Source organism: Takifugu flavidus, chromosome 4 (assembly GCF_003711565.1).
Source record: "Takifugu flavidus isolate HTHZ2018 chromosome 4, ASM371156v2, whole genome shotgun sequence".
Classification (NCBI taxonomy): Eukaryota; Metazoa; Chordata; class Actinopteri; order Tetraodontiformes; family Tetraodontidae; genus Takifugu; species Takifugu flavidus.
The window spans coordinates 13,894,578-13,912,706 of record NC_079523.1 but is presented as its reverse complement, the minus strand read 5'-3'; the positions used below and the strand labels follow the sequence as shown (position 1 = coordinate 13,912,706).

Sequence of the window (18,129 nt, the reverse complement as noted above, 5' to 3'; positions counted from 1 at the left end):
AATCTGTAAATTCATGTTATCTTTTACTATTGTTGTTGTTATTCAAAATACTACGTATTGCTAATGTAGACTCAGGTAGTTATTGTACGCACAGAAATTAGTGTGAATGTATGTTCTTACATCGAAACTGAACGTTAGTGGTTGCTGAAGCCGCTAAAGCTCTTAGCTGAGGGCAGAAGGAAGACTGAAGAGCGACAAGGTGAGTAAACGAATAGTATTATTGAAAAGAATTGACAGTTGTGTTTGGAGATAAAATTAAGATTGATCAACTAGACTTCATATTTAGTTTTAGCACAAAGCATCGTTATACATTATAAATGAATAGGTCTTATTTAACTTTCTTATAGTCTGGCTTTAGTATAGTTGAATAGTCTTTCTAAGTGAAGTTTAGTTTATTTTTCTGCTCTTTGCTACTGATCCTAAAAGAACTTTAAACCCTCCCAGAATGCTTTAATGGTAGTAATATATACGCCATGAAGCTGTTGAGGTTTTAAAAGTGAAAGTATTCTGTTCAGACGAAGCAGGAAGAGCGACATTTTGTGACAGGTGAAAAGCTCATAAAGTTATTAGAGTTGTTCAACAGTCCAGGTTACAGCTGGATATTTTGGTATTATTTAAGACAATAAACTTTAAAAATAATAAATAAATCCACACAGGATCACAGGACACCAACAGGATTTTGGGTTCATGTTGCACGTTTTCTCACAGTGGTTTATTGTTCTATGTTGTGGAACCACTGTGAAAGAAATGCAGGAGTGGGTGTCATTTCTTTCATCTATTTTAAATAGAGCAGTGATCTTTGAGGACTTGGATCATAGAAATAATTGAAGAGGGGAACAAAGGAGGGAAGTTAAAAAGTCCTGACTAGTATGTTTATGTAGCACCAGATCATTTAGTGGCTGAGCTGAAGACAGTCCTTTCACCATGTTGGCCTGTGGAAAACCAGTGTTGTCGGCCCGATGGACCAGCGTCCCCGTCGTTGCCGGACCACCGTTGGCCACCAGTTGGGTTTTGGGATCAAAGTGGGGGCGTTTCCTGTATCCGGTTCTCCTCACGGATCCATGACTACAACATGTTGCTGCAAGTGCAGAGACGTTTGCTCTGGAAAGAACTTTAGAGCACATTCAGTGCTGCAGGATGAGGGGCTGGAAAAGGTGCCAGTTCTTTTCTCACTGCAGGGAACAGTTAAAAAAAGCAGCTTAAACTCTGAAAACATGAAAATGATACAGAGACATCATTGATTTATTGATTCAGTTGTTATCCAGAATGGATTAGAAATGTTCCTGTTTGATAAAAATGCAGTGAATTGGGATTATTTAACTACAACCTCTACAGATTATTTACCTTCATCACAGTCTCATCACTATTTCTGATGTTTCCTCAGGATGGACGAGGACAGAGCAGAGTCCACAGTGCCCAGCTGGGTGTCCCTGAAGAGTGACCAGTCCAAAGATTATATAATAACCTTCAGAAGTTCAGAGGAAATGTAAGAAAACTAAAGCGTGATGATGTGTTTGTGTGGCAGCTGTTAGTCACATTAACAGCAGCAGGTTGTGAGTTTATTATTGGAGATGTTTAACACTTAAACCTCAGACAGTCATATAGTTACAGACTTAATGTGAATATTGTTGATTAGAAACAAGAATCAGGTTTAAACTGAAAGATGAATTCAGACATAAATGCTGGAACAATATTGAGTCTTGATCAGGTTCTTTCATCCTATAAATCAAAGGACTAATAGAGATGTGTTTCATAGTGAGAGGGGGGAGCACATCCTATCAAACTGGGACCAGTCAGCTCCACCAGGAGAGTCCTCTTGTTCACAATCTGGAAGCAGATCTGGAGATGCTGAAATGAAGCCCAAACAAAGTAAAACTGTTCAATATGAGATTTAATTGTGATGTCATGAATTTGGAGTTGTGTTGATGATTTATTATAGATGGAAATCATTGGTTTACTTATGTTCAGGAAGTGATCTGCAGGAGGTGATAGAAGGTCATAAGATGAGTCTGAAGAGAAGATGTGAACATGTGACTGAAGGAACTCATGAAGCAGGAAGTGGAACCCTGCTGAACAAGATCTACACTGAGCTCTACATCACTGAGGGACAAAGTGAGGAGGTGGACACACAACATGAGGTGAGACAGCTTGAGAGAACCTCCAAGAAGAACATCCAGGACACTCCAATCAAGTGCCAGGACATCTTCAAAGTCTTATCTGAGCAACAGAGACACATCAGAGTGGTTCTGACCAACGGTGTCGCCGGCGTTGGAAAAACCTTCTCAGTGCAGAAGTTCAGTCTGGACTGGGCAGAAGGTTTGGAGAACCAAGACATCAGTCTGGTGCTTCCGCTCTCATGCAGGGAGCTGAACTTGATCAGAGATGAGCAGCACAGTCTTCTCTCACTGCTTCATGTTTTCCATCCAACATTACAGAAGATCAGAGCAGAAGATCTGACTGTCTGGAAACTTCTGTTCATCTTTGATGGCCTGGATGAAAGCAGATTTTCACTGGGTTTCAACAAGCATCAGGTCATCTCTGATGTCACACAAGTATCGTCCGTTGGCGTGCTCCTGGTGAACCTCATCCAGGGGAACCTGCTTCCCTCAGCTCTCATCTGGATCACCTCCAGACCTGCAGCAGCCTATCAGATTCCTCCCTCGTGTGTTGACAGGATCACAGAAGTACGAGGCTTCACTGACTCCCAGAAGGAGGAGTACTTCAGGAGGAGGTTCAGTGATGAAGATCTGTCCAAGAGAATCATCTCACACATCAAGGCCTCCAGGAGCCTCCACATCATGTGTCTGATCCCAGTTTTCTGCTGGATCACTGCTATAGTTCTGGAGGACATGATGACCAGAGACCAGAGAGGAGAGCTGCCCCAAACCCTGACTGACCTCTACTCACACTTCCTGATGGTTCAGATAAAGAGGAAGAAGCAGAAGTATGGAGGAAAGCAGAGACCAGAGGAACTGACTGAGGCTGATAAAGAACTCCTTCTGAAGTTGGGTCGGCTGGCGTTTGAACATCTGGAGAAAGGAAACATCATGTTCTACTCAGAAGACCTGGAGCGATGTGGACTGGACGTCTCCGAGGTGTCGGTGTACTCAGGAGTTTGTACAGAGATCTTCAAGAGAGAGAGTGTGATCTTCCAGAAATCAGTCTACTGCTTTGTTCATCTGAGCGTTCAGGAGTTTCTGGCTGCCGTCTACATGTTCCACCGTTACACCAGGAAAGACACAGTGGTTATAAATCAGTTCCTAAAATATTCTGAACCAGTCAAATCTCTTGATGACTTCCTCAGGAGAGCACTAATGAAATCTCTCAAAAGTGAAAATGGCCACCTGGACTTGTTTGTTCGCTTCCTTCATGGTCTCTCTCTGGAGTCCAATCAGAGGATCTTGGGTGGACTGTTGGATCAGAGGAACAGCCACCCAGAAACCATCCAGAAGGTCCTCAACAACCTGAAGGAGGAGAACAGTGATGAATTCTCCCCAGACAGAAGCATCAACATCTTCCACTGTCTGATGGAGATGAAGGATCAGTCAGTCCATCAGGAGATCCAAGAGTTCCTGAAGTCAGGGGAGATATCAGAGAGGAGACTGTCAGTGATCCACTGTTCAGCTCTGGCCTACCTGCTGCAGATGTCAGAGGAGGTTCTGGATGAGCTGGACCTGCAGCAGTACAACACCTCAGATGAGGGACGACGTCGCCTGATTCCAGCTGTGAGGAACTGCAGGAAGGTCGAGTAAGTAAAGATTTCTGGGGCCGGACATCGGCGTTTAAATCAAGCGAGTGGATCATGTCAGGTAGCAATACCCCCTCCAGTGGTCATTCCTTCAATTCTTTATCTCCATTGCAGCGTCCATAAATTAAAAACAACAACAATTCATCCAGAAATGTTCAACACTGGCTGGATATAAGTTCAAAGGTCAATCCAGACAAACCAACATAAGGCAGGAATAATAGGAGCCACAAGTTAACTGACTATCATGAAATTACTGTCATGTCATTAAATCACTTTTGTTGTTTGTATACATCGTATTCAAACGACAGAAAAACACATTTTAGCTAATGACACGTGACTATTTTGCTTCATTTGTTCAACGTAAAAACAGCCGGCCTCGTTGGTTTAAATGGGTGTTTTAGGTCTTTGTGGCGGTTCCGTTTGGAGCCTTTATGTGACCCACAAAGTTGTTTGAGCCTTTCCACACCCGTTAGGTGGCAACTTCATCACTAGCAACAAAAGGTGCAGTGAAAATGATTTGAAGGGAAACAGGCAGATAGAACAGAAGCTGAGGGCAATCGATGCAACCAGAGACACTGATGTCATCGATCGGATCGCTGAATTAAGACTTGACGCACCATCGTACAAATTGGATGAAATGCAAAATATCCAAAGAGCCGATAGACAGATAAAAAGATGCACGTTTCTTTAAACCATTTGCTATAATCATTTTAAATATTGAGTAATTATGAGCTGTTCTAAAATAAGACAAATGTTGAGAATAATTCAGTTGCATTTCAGATCTGATGGTCGTTCAAACTGTTGCTCTACGGTGTTGAATTTAGCTTTTCCAGGAAATGAGCTACATTTGTGTTGAGGTAGATTCTCAGATAAGTTGATTAGAAATCCCAACTTTGACTCACTATTTTTGTTTCATACACAACAGACTGCCTGATAGTTTTCTTTCACCGAGTCATTGGGAAGTTGTGGCCTCAGCAATGACGTCAAACCCTTCTCATCTACGGGAGCTGAGCTTAAGCACGAACGAAAGCTTGATAGATGCCGACGTAAAGTTCCTGTCTTCTGCAATGATGCATCCAAACTGCAGACTGGAGACGCTCAGGTCAGGAGGCCTCTGTTGGTCTTTTCTAAATTTCTTTACATTTTCTGCTTTTCTCTTCATTTTCAGATTTAGAAATATGTTTTTATTTGCCCCATTTATTCCTTTTCCAGGCTGAGTGGCTGCAGGTTATCAGAGATCAGCTGTGACTCTCTGGCCTCGGCGCTGAGGTCCAATCCCTCCCATCTGACGGTTCTGGACCTGAGTGGGAACCAGCTGAAGGATCCAGCAGTGAAGCTGCTCTGTGGTTTTCTCCAGGATCCTCTCTGTGAGCTGGAGACTCTCAGGTCAGTCAGAGATGATCCAGTACTTTCCCAGGTGTAACTAGTTAGACAATAACTGTTTCCATGTTTGATCTTTGTTATAAACGTAGTGTTACAGTTCTCAGAAAAAAGACCACACAGGACAGATTTGCAGTATTAAATTGGTTGTGGAAATCTGCCCCATGTGAGGATGGTCATCAATGACTAGAAAGGAAGTATCAGTTGTAGATTTGTCTTGTTTTATTTTAGGCTGGCCACAAAACCGCCCAAACATTCAGACACATCAAAAATGGTTCTTCCTGTCTTTTAAAGATCAGAAGGAAAACTAGAAACCCCAAAAAGAAAGCTGCTGCAGTGTGCCATGCCCCTTCTCTCCTGAGAAAAGCCATCCCAAAAAAGAGAAAAGCCCAAGTGAAGTGAGCACCCTGTTAAACCTTGGTACCGAAAGCCTGCAGTCATTCTCATCTTAGGTGGCTTCATTCCAGCCAGAAGCCCAAACCTGCCCAATGCAGCTTCCAATCTAAGACAATATGGAAGTATGTGTATATAATAGTAGTGGAAGTAGCTCATAAAATAATACATTTGCTCTTCTCATCGAATCTCTCTATGTTATTAAAGAAAAACCTGCTCTTAGTCAACAACATCTAAGACATCAACCAAAAATCCTGATTTTCTACAATCTAATATAAAACAGTAGAGAAGACTCTTTCTGCAGAGACCCTGGTGGCAGGAATGCAGAAGTATCACCTGCTCAACTTGGAAGGTGGAGCAGAAACCACCAGCTGAGAAGGTCCTCAGCGAGAGGAAGTGGTGGAGAACCATGAAACTTGCTAAGCTCCACCTCAGCTCCAGAGACAGGCTGAGCTGGAGCTGTGGCACCAGGTATCGCCCAGAAGAGCCTCCAACAACCAAGCTCTTCTCTTGGGAGGAGAGGGCTTTGAATCTCAGCTCAGTGTGCTTGTCTCTAGTAGGTGGCAGCTGCACCTTTTCCTGAGGTCCTTGTTGATGCCCTGAGGGGAATTGATGCTCCTGCAATGTTTTCTGGCAGCATTGAGCTTGCAGTGGGGCAATCAAACACACTGTGGGGGGGCTCTCTTTCCTTCTCTCATCTGGAGAACAAGTGACACCAGCTGCCAATCATTGTTGGAGAAATGTGCAGTCAGGGGAACGATGCGTCCAGACTATAGCCACCCTTCGAGCATCCAGCAGTGTCTAAAACCTTTGATTTGGTTTCACCAGAGAGTGTAGGGATTGCAGGGTCGCTGCAGCATCGCCCACAAGCTATCAGGAGTGGGTCGCTTTGTCCCAACTCCTGACAAGAGTTGAGTGCTATTGAGAAATGTGGTCTCACAAACCTGGAAGGTATTTTGACCTACACACACTTTGCATACGGTGTAGATCTTGTCCAACCGCCCTGAAAGAACCCAAAATAGGAACATACGGCAGATAAGCCGGTGCAGGACCAGAGGTTTGTTGCTTGTAAGCTGTGTTTTGCTCTGGTACATGTTGATTTTTATTTGTCTTCTCTCAAAATAATTGTTATTTTAGCCTAAGTGGCTGCAGTTTATCAGAGACCAGCTGTGATTCTGTGGCCTCAGCTCTGAAGTCCAACCGCTCCCATCTGAGGGTTCTGGACCTGAGCTCCAACACATTGAAGGATTCAGGAGTGAAGCGGCTCTGTTCTGGACTGGAGAGTCCAAACTGTAAACTGGAGAGGCTCAGGTCAGTCTTCATTTTTCTACCTATATACCAGCTGCTAAGATGGTGAAGTGAGGCTGTTCTCAACACTGCTGTGATGCACCACATTAAAAAAATTCCTTGGAATATCGTGAATTCAGGTCTGACCCAACTAAGAACTAACGTAGGTTTAGTAGTGACGCAGATAACATGCAGACCTGCACCGTATAACCTCATCCTGCATTTTTCAGATTAGACTACTGCAGTTTATCAGAGATCAGCTGTGGCTCTCTGGCCTCGGCGCTGAGGTCCAATCCCTCCCATCTCAGAGAACTGAACCTGAGTCAGAACCAGCTACAGGATCCAGGAGTGAAGCTGCTCTGTGGCTTTCTCCACTTTTCAAACTGCCGACTGGAAACTCTGAGGTAAGCACCATTCTCAAAAATGTCCATTATTCCATCCGAGGGTCCTCACACTTTCTGAGTGTGTGTGTTGTGCCCAGTTCCTTCAGGAGGGAGGGCCACACGGGGACCACTTATTCATGATAAATTGATTTAAGGACAATGAAAAAGCCCACAGATGGTAACCAAAATTAGACAAAACTAGGTGAGGGTGCCTGGTAGACACCAGCCAACGAGGAGGGAGATGGTGAGGGAGACAGGAAGTCATCTAAGACAGGTTGTGCCTTTAAGATGAGCCACAGGTGAGATGGATCTCCATGATGAGATGGGAGGGAAAGAGGTGGGAGAACCTGGGAAGAGTGAGGGCCAGAACAATATATATTCTCCTTTGGAACAGTGCAAACCTGAGAGGTTGGAATTGTGGTAATTACATATTACTATCATTTTTTAACCTGTAACTCAATTAAATATTTACAGATCATGCCTTTGATTAACCTTTCAGATTAATACTGGTTTCACTTATAACCTTATAAAAGTTTCCCTTCTTTATTTAGATTAAGGCGCTGCAGTTTATCAGAGATCAGCTGTGACTCTCTGGCCTCGGCGCTGAGGTCCAATCCCTCCCATCTCAGAGAACTGGACCTGAGTAAGAACCAGCTGCAGGATTCAGGAGTGAAGCTGCTGTGTGGTTTTCTCCACTTTCCAAACTGCCGACTGGAAACTCTGAGGTAAACACCATTCTCAAAAATGTCCATTATTCCATCCGAGGGTCCTCACACTTTCTGAGTGTGTGTGTTGTGCCCAGTTCCTTCAGGAGGGAGGGCCACACGGGGACCACTTATTCATGATAAATTGATTTAAGGACAATGAAAAAGCCGACAGATGGTAACCAAAATTAGACAAAACTAGGTGAGGGTGCCTGGTAGACACCAGCCAACGAGGAGGGAGATGGTGAGGAGACAGGAAGTCATCTAAGACAGGTTGTGCCTTTAAAGATGAGCCACAGGTGAGATGGATCTCCATGATGAGATGGGAGGGAAAGAGGTGGGAGAACCTGGGAAGAGTGAGGGCCAGAACAATATATATTCTCCTTTGGAACAGTGCAAACCTGAGAGGTTGGAATTGTGGTAATTACATATTACTATCATTTTTTAACCTGTAACTAAATTAAATATTTACAGATCATGCCTCTGATTAACCTTTCAGATTAATACTGGTTTCACTTATAACCTTATAAAAGTTTCCCTTCTTTATTTAGATTATGGGACTGCAGCTTATCAGGGATCAGCTGTGACTCTCTGTCCTCGGCGCTGAGGTCCAATCCCTCCCATCTCAGAGAACTGGACCTGAGTCAGAACCAGCTGCAGGATTCAGGAGTGAAGCTGCTGTCTGATCTCGTAGAGAATCCAGACTATGGGCTGGAGACATTGAGACGGTAGCTGGTAGGAGCCAGTCAACTCCCGCTCATCTGCTGCATCACTCACTGACCACTGGTGAAGAGCATCTGTGGAAACATCTGCCGTCTACTCCCTCCATAGATGAAAAATTCAGTTTTTAAAAAGCGCTGGTGGACTTTCAGGAGATCAGTCGATGGTCGACAAAGCAGAAGCAGCTTCGCCTTGAAGTTAAATTAGTTCCTGGTATCACACAATGCATCTGTATAAAGTTCTAAATGGCTCCTCGGCCACTCTTAGAAGCATGGAAACATTCTCTTAATTGTCTCTTCAAATGTCTGTATTATGTTATTATTTTACATTTTCTCATGCCTTCAGAACCTTTAGGGTTTAGTATTTACTGTTTCACCTGCAGCCAGCAATCATCCAATCATCCAAAATGGCGCCCAGAGCGGTCGCCTTGGCGTCTCGCTGCGTTCTTGTTTGTCTATTTTTGTTTGTTAATTGTATGTCTGCCTGCTCTTACACCCGTGAAGAGCTACTAAACATCAGGACTCTCACCCCCACGGACTTACTTCAGTTTTTCTGGCTCCTGCGGCCGACCTGGTTCACTTTTTGGCCCAAAAGGTGAGACGGCGGAGGAGAGGAAGACGGGCCGGTCCCCTGGCGAGACTACGCAGGAGAGGCTCGCGCACGGCGCTGCCTGGGATCTTTCTGTCCAACGCCAACTCACTTTGTAACAAAATGGACGAGCTGAAGTTGCTGATGCGGATTAAAGACTTCTCCACCTCATGTGTTCTCTGCTTCACTGAAACCTGGTTCAGGAAAGAGACACCGGACAGCGCGCTCCTCCTCGGGGGGTTCCAGCTGCTCCTCCTCGGGGGATTCCAGCTGCTCCTCCTCGGGGGGTTCCAGCTGCTCCTCCTCGGGGGGTTCCAGCTGCTCCTCCTCGGGGGATTCCAGCTGCTCCTCCTCGGGGGGTTCCAGCTGCTCCTCCTCGGGGGGTTCCAGCTGTTCCTGGCGCTCTCTGGGGAGAGAGCAGGCGGTGGAGTCTGCTTCTACATCAGCAGCGACTGGTGCACTGATGTGACCGTGATCTCTCAGCACTGTTCTCCTGCTGTGGAATACCTCTTCATCAACTGCAGACCCTTCTATTCTCCGCGTGAGTTCGCTTCATTCATTCCTGCCTCTGTTTACATCTCGCCAGACGCGGACGTGCGCGAGGCTCAGCGCACGCTCGCGGACTGTTTTCAACAAGTGGAGCGGACCTATCCCGACGCTCTTGTTATCGTGCTTGGTGACTTTAATCAGAGCAACCTGAGTTACGAGCTCCCCAGGTACAAACAGTTCATCAAATGCCCCACCAGAGCAGAGAACACGCTGGATCACTGCTACACCACAGTGAAGGACGCGTATCGGGCCGTCCCCCGTGCTGCCCTAGGACTGTCTGATCACGTGATGGTCCACCTGATCCGATACAGACAGACAGAAACTTAAACTAATAAAGCCATCCGTGAGCACCCGAAGAGAGATGGACCAGTGAGGCTGTGGAGGAGCTGCGCACGTGCCTGGATACAACTGACTGGGACATGTTTAAAGGGGCCACACATGATCTGGATGAGTAACGGACACTGGGACCTCATATATCCACTTTTGTGAGGAGCGCATTCTACCAACGTGCACTAGGGTGAGTTACTCCAATGACAAGCCCTGGTTCACACCGAGACTCAGACAGATCAGGAAAGAAAAGGAAGCAGCGCTAAAAAGTGGAGACAGAGACTGCTCCAGAGAGGCCAAATACCGGTTTAGCAAGGAACTGAGGAGAGCTAAATCTGTGTATTCGGAGAAACTTCACAGCAGTTTACTGCTAACGACTCTGCTTCTGTGTGGAGAGGCCTGAGGCAGATCACCGACTACAGGCCTCAGGCTCCAGAGGGTCAGGACGACAAAGCCCTTTGTCAGAGTCTGTCCCTCCACTATGCCCAACACCTCCCCCCCCCAGTGCCACTGCCCCCATGGACCTCACTCCATCAAAGGCAGTCCCCTCCTCCTCCCCCCCCCTCCACTCACCATCAGCCCCCCCCCATCACTTACCACCAGTTCCCCCCTCCTCCCCCCCTTCATTCACCATCAGTGAACAGGATGTGCGCAGGCAGTTCGCCAGGCTGAACCCGCGCAAGGCCCCTGGCCCGGACGGCGTGTCTCCTTCCACCCTGAGGCACTGCGCAGAGGAGCTGACTCCTGTCTTCACAGACATCTTCAACTCCTCCCTGGAGTCGTGCCAGGTGCCAGCCTGCCTCAAAACCTCAACCATCGTCCCTGTCCCCAAGAAGCCACGGATCACTGGGCTTAACGACTACAGACCTGTGGCGCTCACCTCTGTAGTCATGAAGTCCTTAGAGCGCCTGATCCTGCCACACCTCAAGTCCATCACCACCCCCCTCCTGGATCCACTGCAGTTCGCCTACAGAGCCAACAGATCTGTGGACGACGCGGTCAACCTGGCCCTTCACTCCATCCTGCAGCATCTGGACTCCCCGGGAACCTACGCGAGGATCCTGTTCGTGGACTTCAGCTCTGCGTTCAACACCATCCGCCCCGCTCTGCTACAGGACAAGCTGTCCCAGCTTAGTGTGCCTGACTCCCTCTGCAGGTGGATCACTCACTTCCTGACGGATCGGAGGCAGCATGTGCGGCTGGGGAAGAGTCTCGGACTCCGTCACCATCAGCACTGGATCACCCCAGGGCTGTGTACTTTCCCCCCTCCTCTTCTCCCTGTACACTAACTGCTGCACCTCAAGCCACCAGTCTGTCAAGCTGATCAAGTTTGCGGATGACACCACCCTCATCGGTCTCATCTCCAATGGCGACGAGACTGCCTACAGGAGGGAGGTGGCTCGACTGGTGTCCTGGTGCGGACACAACAACCTGCAGCTGAATGCTCAGAAGACAGTAGAGATGATTGTGGACTTCAGGAAAGTCACAGCCCCTTTGCCCCCCCTTGCCCTCATGGACTCCCCCATCACCATCGCGGACTCCTTCCGCTTCCTGGGCACCACCATCACCGGGACCTTAAGTGGGAGCCGAACATCAGCTCCCTCATCAAGAAGGCCCAGCAAAGGATGTTCTTCTTACGGAAGCTGAGGAAGCTCAAACTGCCTCCCAGGATGTTGGCGCAGTTTTATACGGCCATCATCGAGTCCATCCTCACCTCCTCCATCACCGTGTGGTTTGCTGGGGCCACTGTCAGGGACAGACTGAGGCTGCAGCGCGTCGTGCGCGCTGCCGAGAAGGTGATGGGCTGCAGGCTTCCATCCATCCAGGACCTGTATATCTCCAGGACCCGGAGGTGTGCAGGTCGGATCACGGCCGACCCTTCCCACCCTGGTCACGGACTGTTTTCCCCCCTCCCCTCAGGCAGGAGACTACGGTCCATTCGGACCAAAACCTCCCGCTACACGAACAGCTTCTTCCCCTCTGCCATCAGGCTGCTGAACACCAAGTGACTTATCACTTAAGCACCACGTACAGCAGCCAGTCGGACTCACGAACAATACATCACATTACTCCTGCATGGACCTGCACTATTTCTTACCATTTATGTATATACTGTATATATGTCTTATATTATTTTATTTATCTTATTCTAGTGTTGTCTTCTTTATGTTGAATGTCGCAGCGTCACACCAAGACAGATTCCTAGTTTGTGTAATACTGTGTACTGTATTACATGAACAATGGCAATAAACCTGATTCTGCTTCTGATTCTGATTCTGATTCGGCTTCAGGGGTCGGCAACCCGCGGCTCGAGAGCCGCATGCGGCTCTTTAGCGCCGCCCTAGTGGCTCTCTGGAGCTTTAGCAAATATAGGAAAAAGATGTGTGAATATATTTTTTGTTTTAATATAATTTCTGTAGGAGGAAAAACATGAAAACATTCTTAAAGTTTTCCAATGCTGTAAAAATTTGTATAATAAATATTTAATTTCCACATCTCATTATAATGGAAGTTAAACTTAAAGCACCACCGTACAGCAGAGTGGTCACGTGGTGCGTCATTCTCTCCAGGATGCTCGTTATGTATTTGTAGCCTAATTATCATTTTGATAGTAGGCTAATAAAGCTAATATAGACACTTACAGCATGTGTTGCCTTCATTATAAGGCATTTCAGTTTTTGCGGCTCCAGACGGATTTGTTATTGTTTTCTTGGTCCAATATGGCTCTTTCAACAGTTTGCGTTGCCGACCCCTGCTCTACGGGATACATGGTGATCTCGCCTGTGTACAGATCACTTTCTTACACCTGCACACACATGTAATCAACAACCTGAAAAAAATGATTTTAATAATCCCATGACAGGACTGGATGGAGAATCCCCACAGTGCATTAGAATTATGTCTCATATTTGGAAAGCTACTAATTTTAGTGGGTTAAAGTCACTTACGCAAAATGACGTAACCGTCACGTTAAATGCACTAGTAATAATAAATCCTCCGTGAGAACTGATTCAAATTTAATAAAAACAAAAGGATATACAGTATGACAAAGGTACTGCTGCTTTTTGAGACCATGATTTTGAAGATTATTCGGAACAAGATTTCGCTGAACCGAAACTTGACTACTTCCAAGCGCTGCTCAACGAGCAATGTCCACATTAGCAAGAAGGGTCGTTTTACAAAAGTACTGCCCGACTAAAACAGAAGTCGTGCGTATGACATGCAGTCGTTGTCTTACTGTTCCGGTCCATAAATACTTGCGCAGACCCAGAACTTGCAGTGTGTAAATCGGGGCCTGTAACGAAATGCCCAAGGTTGACATATGTCGTGGACTTCAGTTTGTTAATTGGGTGGTTGCATTGCGATGGTTGTTCTGAGGATTATACCCTTTATTTAGTGTCAGACGACATTATTGTGGTCGTATTTAAGCTGTTAAGTGTGTGACAATTTCTGTCCAAGCTTTATATCGTTAATTACCACGTGAAGTGCGTGTTAATTTATGCGTGTAGATACCTCTATTTGACCACTAGATGGCAGCATAGTTACTCAAGAGACGCCATTATTTGGAACGCTTTTATTCTCGTTATAGTTGAGAATTAAGTTAAGTCTGGTTAATTAACAGGTTAAGTTTTTTAGCGTGTGTGTGTGTGTTGTGGTGGGGGGGGGGGGGGGATTCTTCCGCCGCTAGTAGGCGCCTTTTTCCCCTTTAGACTCAGCGACACTGCGCTCTCTCTCTCTCTCTCTCTCTCGCTCTCTCTCCTCTATATATCGCTTACGAAGGTGAACAGCGTCTGTGTTTTAATGTTTAAAGTTACTGTGCATACATAAGCTGTTATTTTCTATAGTCAACTACAATCTGCCATGTCTCCAAAGATGTCCTCATCCTCTGGTGGTTTCTGCAGGTGTGGGAAGACCTCAAGTAATTGTTGGCACAGTGGACAGCATTTCATCTTTTTCTCGTGAATCTGCTGCAAGGCCTGTGGAAAGACCTGGTTTGCTGACAACCCTCGATGGCTGGAGAAGCTGCCTAACCGTTCATCATCAGAGCAGATCAAAGACAGTGTTCTGTAGAACCAGCCACTGAAACAGCAGCGCTAGTGGGAATGCTAGTTTTGTTGTTTTTCTCCAATTGTATTTAGTCTTTTAGTTGAATATTTATGTCAGCAATTAAGTCATCAGAAATCTACCCCCAATGTGCCTACGACACATCAACTGAAAGCACTTACTGACTTTTCTGTCTTGTTGAAGCGTCTGTGGTCCCACTCAGTTGCTCTAACTTCATTTTATTACACCTATTCAACATTTAGAAAAAGCTCAGTGTGTCCTATTGCTGTGGTAATTGTTCATTTTGCTGGAGATGGACTTAAAAGGATGCACTGATTGAATGGTAAAATGGCTAGCACAATAAAATATCAATGTATTTTAATTATAACAGAAAATGGCAAAAATGACAGAATGCATAAAATAAATGAAAGCAGATGCACATGGGGGTGTGAACACCTACATCTTCTGCTGGATTCAAAGAGTGTTTGCATTTTTTACATTTTTAAATAAGGATGCAAATAATTTGAGCAGTCTGAAATTATTGAATTACAATATTAATGGAAAAACTCACTTTAGGATCCCACAATTATGTTGTGAATTACTTCAGCATAAAAAAATACCCAAAAACTAAAAGCCATTAGATACATAGAACATTTTTTCCAGGACAACTTCTGCATTTATGAAGCCCGTGATTTCAGGAAACAGTCTTCTTCAGACCAGTGGCCCAAAAGGAGCCTCTGGGTTTAGGATTAGGGCAGGGGTCGGCAACCCGCGGCTCGAGAGCCGCATGCGGCTCTTTAGCGCCGCCCTAGTGGCTCTCTGGAGCTTTAGCAAATATAGGGAAAAGATGTGTGAATATATTTTTTGTTTTAATATAATTTCTGTAGGAGGAAAAACATGACAAACATTCTTAAAGTTTTCCAATGCTGTAAAAATTTGTATAATAAATATTTAATTTCAACATCTCATTATAATGGAAGTTAAACTTAAAGCACCACCGTACAGCAGAGTGGTCACGTGGTGCGTCATTCTCTCCAGGATGCTCATTATGTATTTGTAGCCTAATTATCATTTTGATAGTAGGCTAATAAAGCTAATATAGACACTTACAGCATGTGTTGCCTTCATTATAAGGCATTTCAGTTTTTGCGGCTCCAGACGGATTTGTTATTGTTTTCTTGGTCCAATATGGCTCTTTCAACAGTTTGCGTTGCCGACCCCTGGGCTAGATAATTATCTGGAACACTGGCGGCCTCTGCTGACCCAGTGGAAGAGTGCAAAACGCTTACAGCACCTGGTATTCCCAGGCGGTCTCCCATCCAAGTACTAACCAGGCCCGACCCTGCTTAGCTTCCGAGATCGGACGAGATCGGGCGTTCTCAGGGTGGTATGGCCGTAAGCGAGAGCAGGTGCAAGAAAATGGCCTTTTGAAGTTAATACACTCAAACTTATTTTCTTGAAACACTTATTCTGGTGGAGGTTGTCCATTTTGCTTTGTCACAGAATGAAATCAAGTTAAAAGCAATGTGCCATGGCCGGGACTCGATCCCGGGCCGGTGCGGGCCAGTTGACAATTGCTGTAACAGACAACCTGATTGAAACCTCCTGAAGACCCCAGAGGGAGAGTTCGAATCCAGCTTTGGGCATTATCAAAGAGAAGATGTTTGATTGACAAATTCACGATCATAAAAATGTTTAAAGAGCATAGCAGTGTCTGTGAGGTTTATGAGCCACAAATGCTGCTCTTTTTAGGAGCACAGCCATCTATTAAACTGTAGTTTGTGTCATAGCATAGTTTTATTGACAAATTCTAAATTGCAAGTAGCAGATATGAACAGGGAAATGCTACGTTATCTGCTTATTCTGTTACAAATAATCTGATGAGATAGGTGGGGAGTTAATTCAGTTGGGGATAGACAGATGGAATATTAGTGTTGTTAGTATGATACTTGAGTTCTTTAGATATTGTTTTCAATTCAGGAATCTGCCGCCTTGAGTTGGCTTTTGCGAAGACCGCTCATAGCAGGAGCCCCGTCTGTAGTCACTGATACCAGCTTTTCCAGCGGCACTTTTTTCTCCACCAAAAACTCCTTCATCTCGTTATATATGTCAACTCCCCTCGTTATATGTGTCAACTCCCCTCGTTATATATGTCAACTCCCCTCGTAGTTGTCTTTAGGGGCAGTAGTGTGAGAAGTTCTTCTCTTGTGGAGAAAGAAACTTTCGTGGTGAAAATGATCTGTCTTCTTTCTTTTTTCTGCCATCTTTTTATGGGTCAGTCGTCTCCTCGTTTTGGCTGCGCCCGCTAGGCTGTTTGGTCGTAGCGATCTGCGTAGACGCTACGTTTTGGTCATACGCATCATACTGACCTTTGAACTATACTAGGTCATAGTTCAGTAAGTTCAGTAAGTTTTTTTAAATATATTGTTATTTCCAGTTTATGTGTAAGTGTGATTTAAACAAGAATAGCAAACAAAATAAATTAGATGCAGCTCATTGGTCAGTGGTGCTATTTGAGCTATTTTTAGAACAGGCCGGTGGGCGACTCATGTGGTTCTGACGGGCGACCGGGTGCCCGCGGGCACCGTGTTGGTGACCCCTGGTCTAGTGAACCAAACTGAACCAACTGAAAACCTAACAAATATTTTCCAATATGATCAGATAAATAAAGCAATAGTTTCTTATGGCTCTGTCAGTCATTTTTAATTTTCAAGAGGCACAAAAGACAAATTTGCTTTCTATAAAAATCCCCATAACATGAACATTAAATGAATGAAGCGGTATTATTCAAGGCACCATCAGTAGATTTTCTCATTTAGCAAAAGTGGGCTAAATTTACTTAAACATAAAGTGCAAAAATCTATGAAGCAAAAACAACACTTTCTTCAAGGAAAAGGCACATGTGCAGTGAAAAATATTTACCTTTAACTTTTAAACTTGAGCTGAGTAATAATTGTAAATGTGTTATTGCACCTTAATGTTCACTTGTTTGAGGCTGATACTTGGTGGTGTCTCATCTTTTGGACGAGTTCATCAATGTTGGGGGTCCGGCTCTGAGCTGAGGAACTCCTCACAATTGAGTGAAGGTGTTCAGCAGGAAGTCCACTTCTGTGTGATGTTTTGTTCAGCTTCATCAAAGAAAGCAGTTGTTCCCGCAGGTCTGTGCTGCCAAACACAGGCAACGTTGGAGCAGCCTGGATGTGTGTCGGGGAGGAAACGGGCAAACTCCGCAGCACCCACTGCCCCATGTGTTGCCTTCAGGGCATCACTGCATTGGAGCTCAATCACCTCCATTTGGAGCTTTGGTGCTGAGCTTTCCACCTCAACCTCAAACGGACGGCTGAGCAGTTCAAACCTGCTTTTTGGTGCTTTTAAGTCAGTGACTCGGCGTGGGAAGTCAGCGGCGAGAACACTCATTTAATCAGCAAACTGTGCTCGGGAACACGCTGGTAGAGAGCTTCTCTTTCAGGGTCTGGCAGCTGGGAAAGTGGCTCAAGTTTCCTTTGTGCATCTGTGCCTCCCACAGAGTGCGTTTGGTTCTAAAGGCCTTCACTGTACTGTACATATCAGAGGGGACACCACCCCGACCCTGCAGCTGCAGCTTCATTGCATTCAGATGACTCGGAATGTCCCACAGAAAAGCCGTTTCACACAAGAACCTTTGGTCTGGGAGTTGAGTTGTGTCTTTCCCTTTGCTGTCAAAGAACATCTGATCTCCTCAGGAAGCTGGAAACATCTCTGCAGCACCTTTCCCTGGCTTAGCCATCGCACCTCAGTGTGATGGGGCAAATCACCACGCTGCGTTTGCCACTGGCTCAGAAACGCCTTGAACTGGCTCTGAATTAAACCTTTGGCTCTGATAAAGTTCCCTGCGTGCGTGATGGTGAACATTCCATGTTCCATGTTCAGGGCTTCAGCACACAACGATTCCAGGTGTATGATGCAATGATGAGCTGTCAGTTCAGCCGTAACGTTTTCCTCCTGCATCTTCTCCCGTATCTTGGCC

The 18,129-nt window shown here is 45.5% G+C and overlaps 2 protein-coding genes and 1 non-coding gene across 7 annotated transcripts in view; 2 read left to right on the top strand and 1 right to left on the bottom strand.

The window, feature by feature from the left end:
• Positions 1 to 6: 6 nt before the first annotated feature.
• LOC130523718 (NACHT, LRR and PYD domains-containing protein 12-like) overlaps positions 7 to 18,129 on the top strand; it is an 88,548-nt gene continuing 70,425 nt past the window's right edge. Inside the window, exon 1 of the mRNA XM_057029199.1 lies at positions 7 to 199. The gene's annotated coding sequence lies outside the window, so the exon portion shown is untranslated. The remainder of the gene's footprint in view (positions 200 to 18,129) is intronic.
• LOC130523719 (NACHT, LRR and PYD domains-containing protein 12-like) overlaps positions 1,367 to 18,129 on the top strand; it is a 28,946-nt gene continuing 12,183 nt past the window's right edge. Inside the window, exons 1-9 of one of the 5 annotated variants that reach the window (XM_057029208.1) lie at positions 1,367 to 1,486; positions 1,757 to 1,869; positions 1,969 to 3,748; positions 4,674 to 4,850; positions 4,961 to 5,134; positions 6,659 to 6,832; positions 7,039 to 7,212; positions 7,743 to 7,916; positions 13,982 to 14,602. In XM_057029208.1, coding sequence (XP_056885188.1) covers positions 1,386 to 1,486; positions 1,757 to 1,869; positions 1,969 to 3,748; positions 4,674 to 4,850; positions 4,961 to 5,134; positions 6,659 to 6,832; positions 7,039 to 7,212; positions 7,743 to 7,916; positions 13,982 to 14,042 — 2,928 coding nt within the window. In that variant the 5' untranslated portion in view covers positions 1,367 to 1,385 and the 3' untranslated portion in view covers positions 14,043 to 14,602. Of the gene's footprint in view, positions 1,487 to 1,756; positions 1,870 to 1,968; positions 3,749 to 4,673; positions 4,851 to 4,960; positions 5,135 to 6,658; positions 6,833 to 7,038; positions 7,213 to 7,742; positions 7,917 to 8,446; positions 8,924 to 13,981; positions 14,603 to 18,129 lie in introns of those variants that run through there. The other 4 variants (XM_057029207.1, XM_057029209.1, XM_057029211.1 and 1 more) reach the window with 4 other exon arrangements.
• LOC130525039 (5S ribosomal RNA) lies at positions 15,406 to 15,524 on the bottom strand. The gene has a single exon (XR_008950321.1). It is a non-coding gene; the product is annotated as a 5S ribosomal RNA (ribosomal RNA).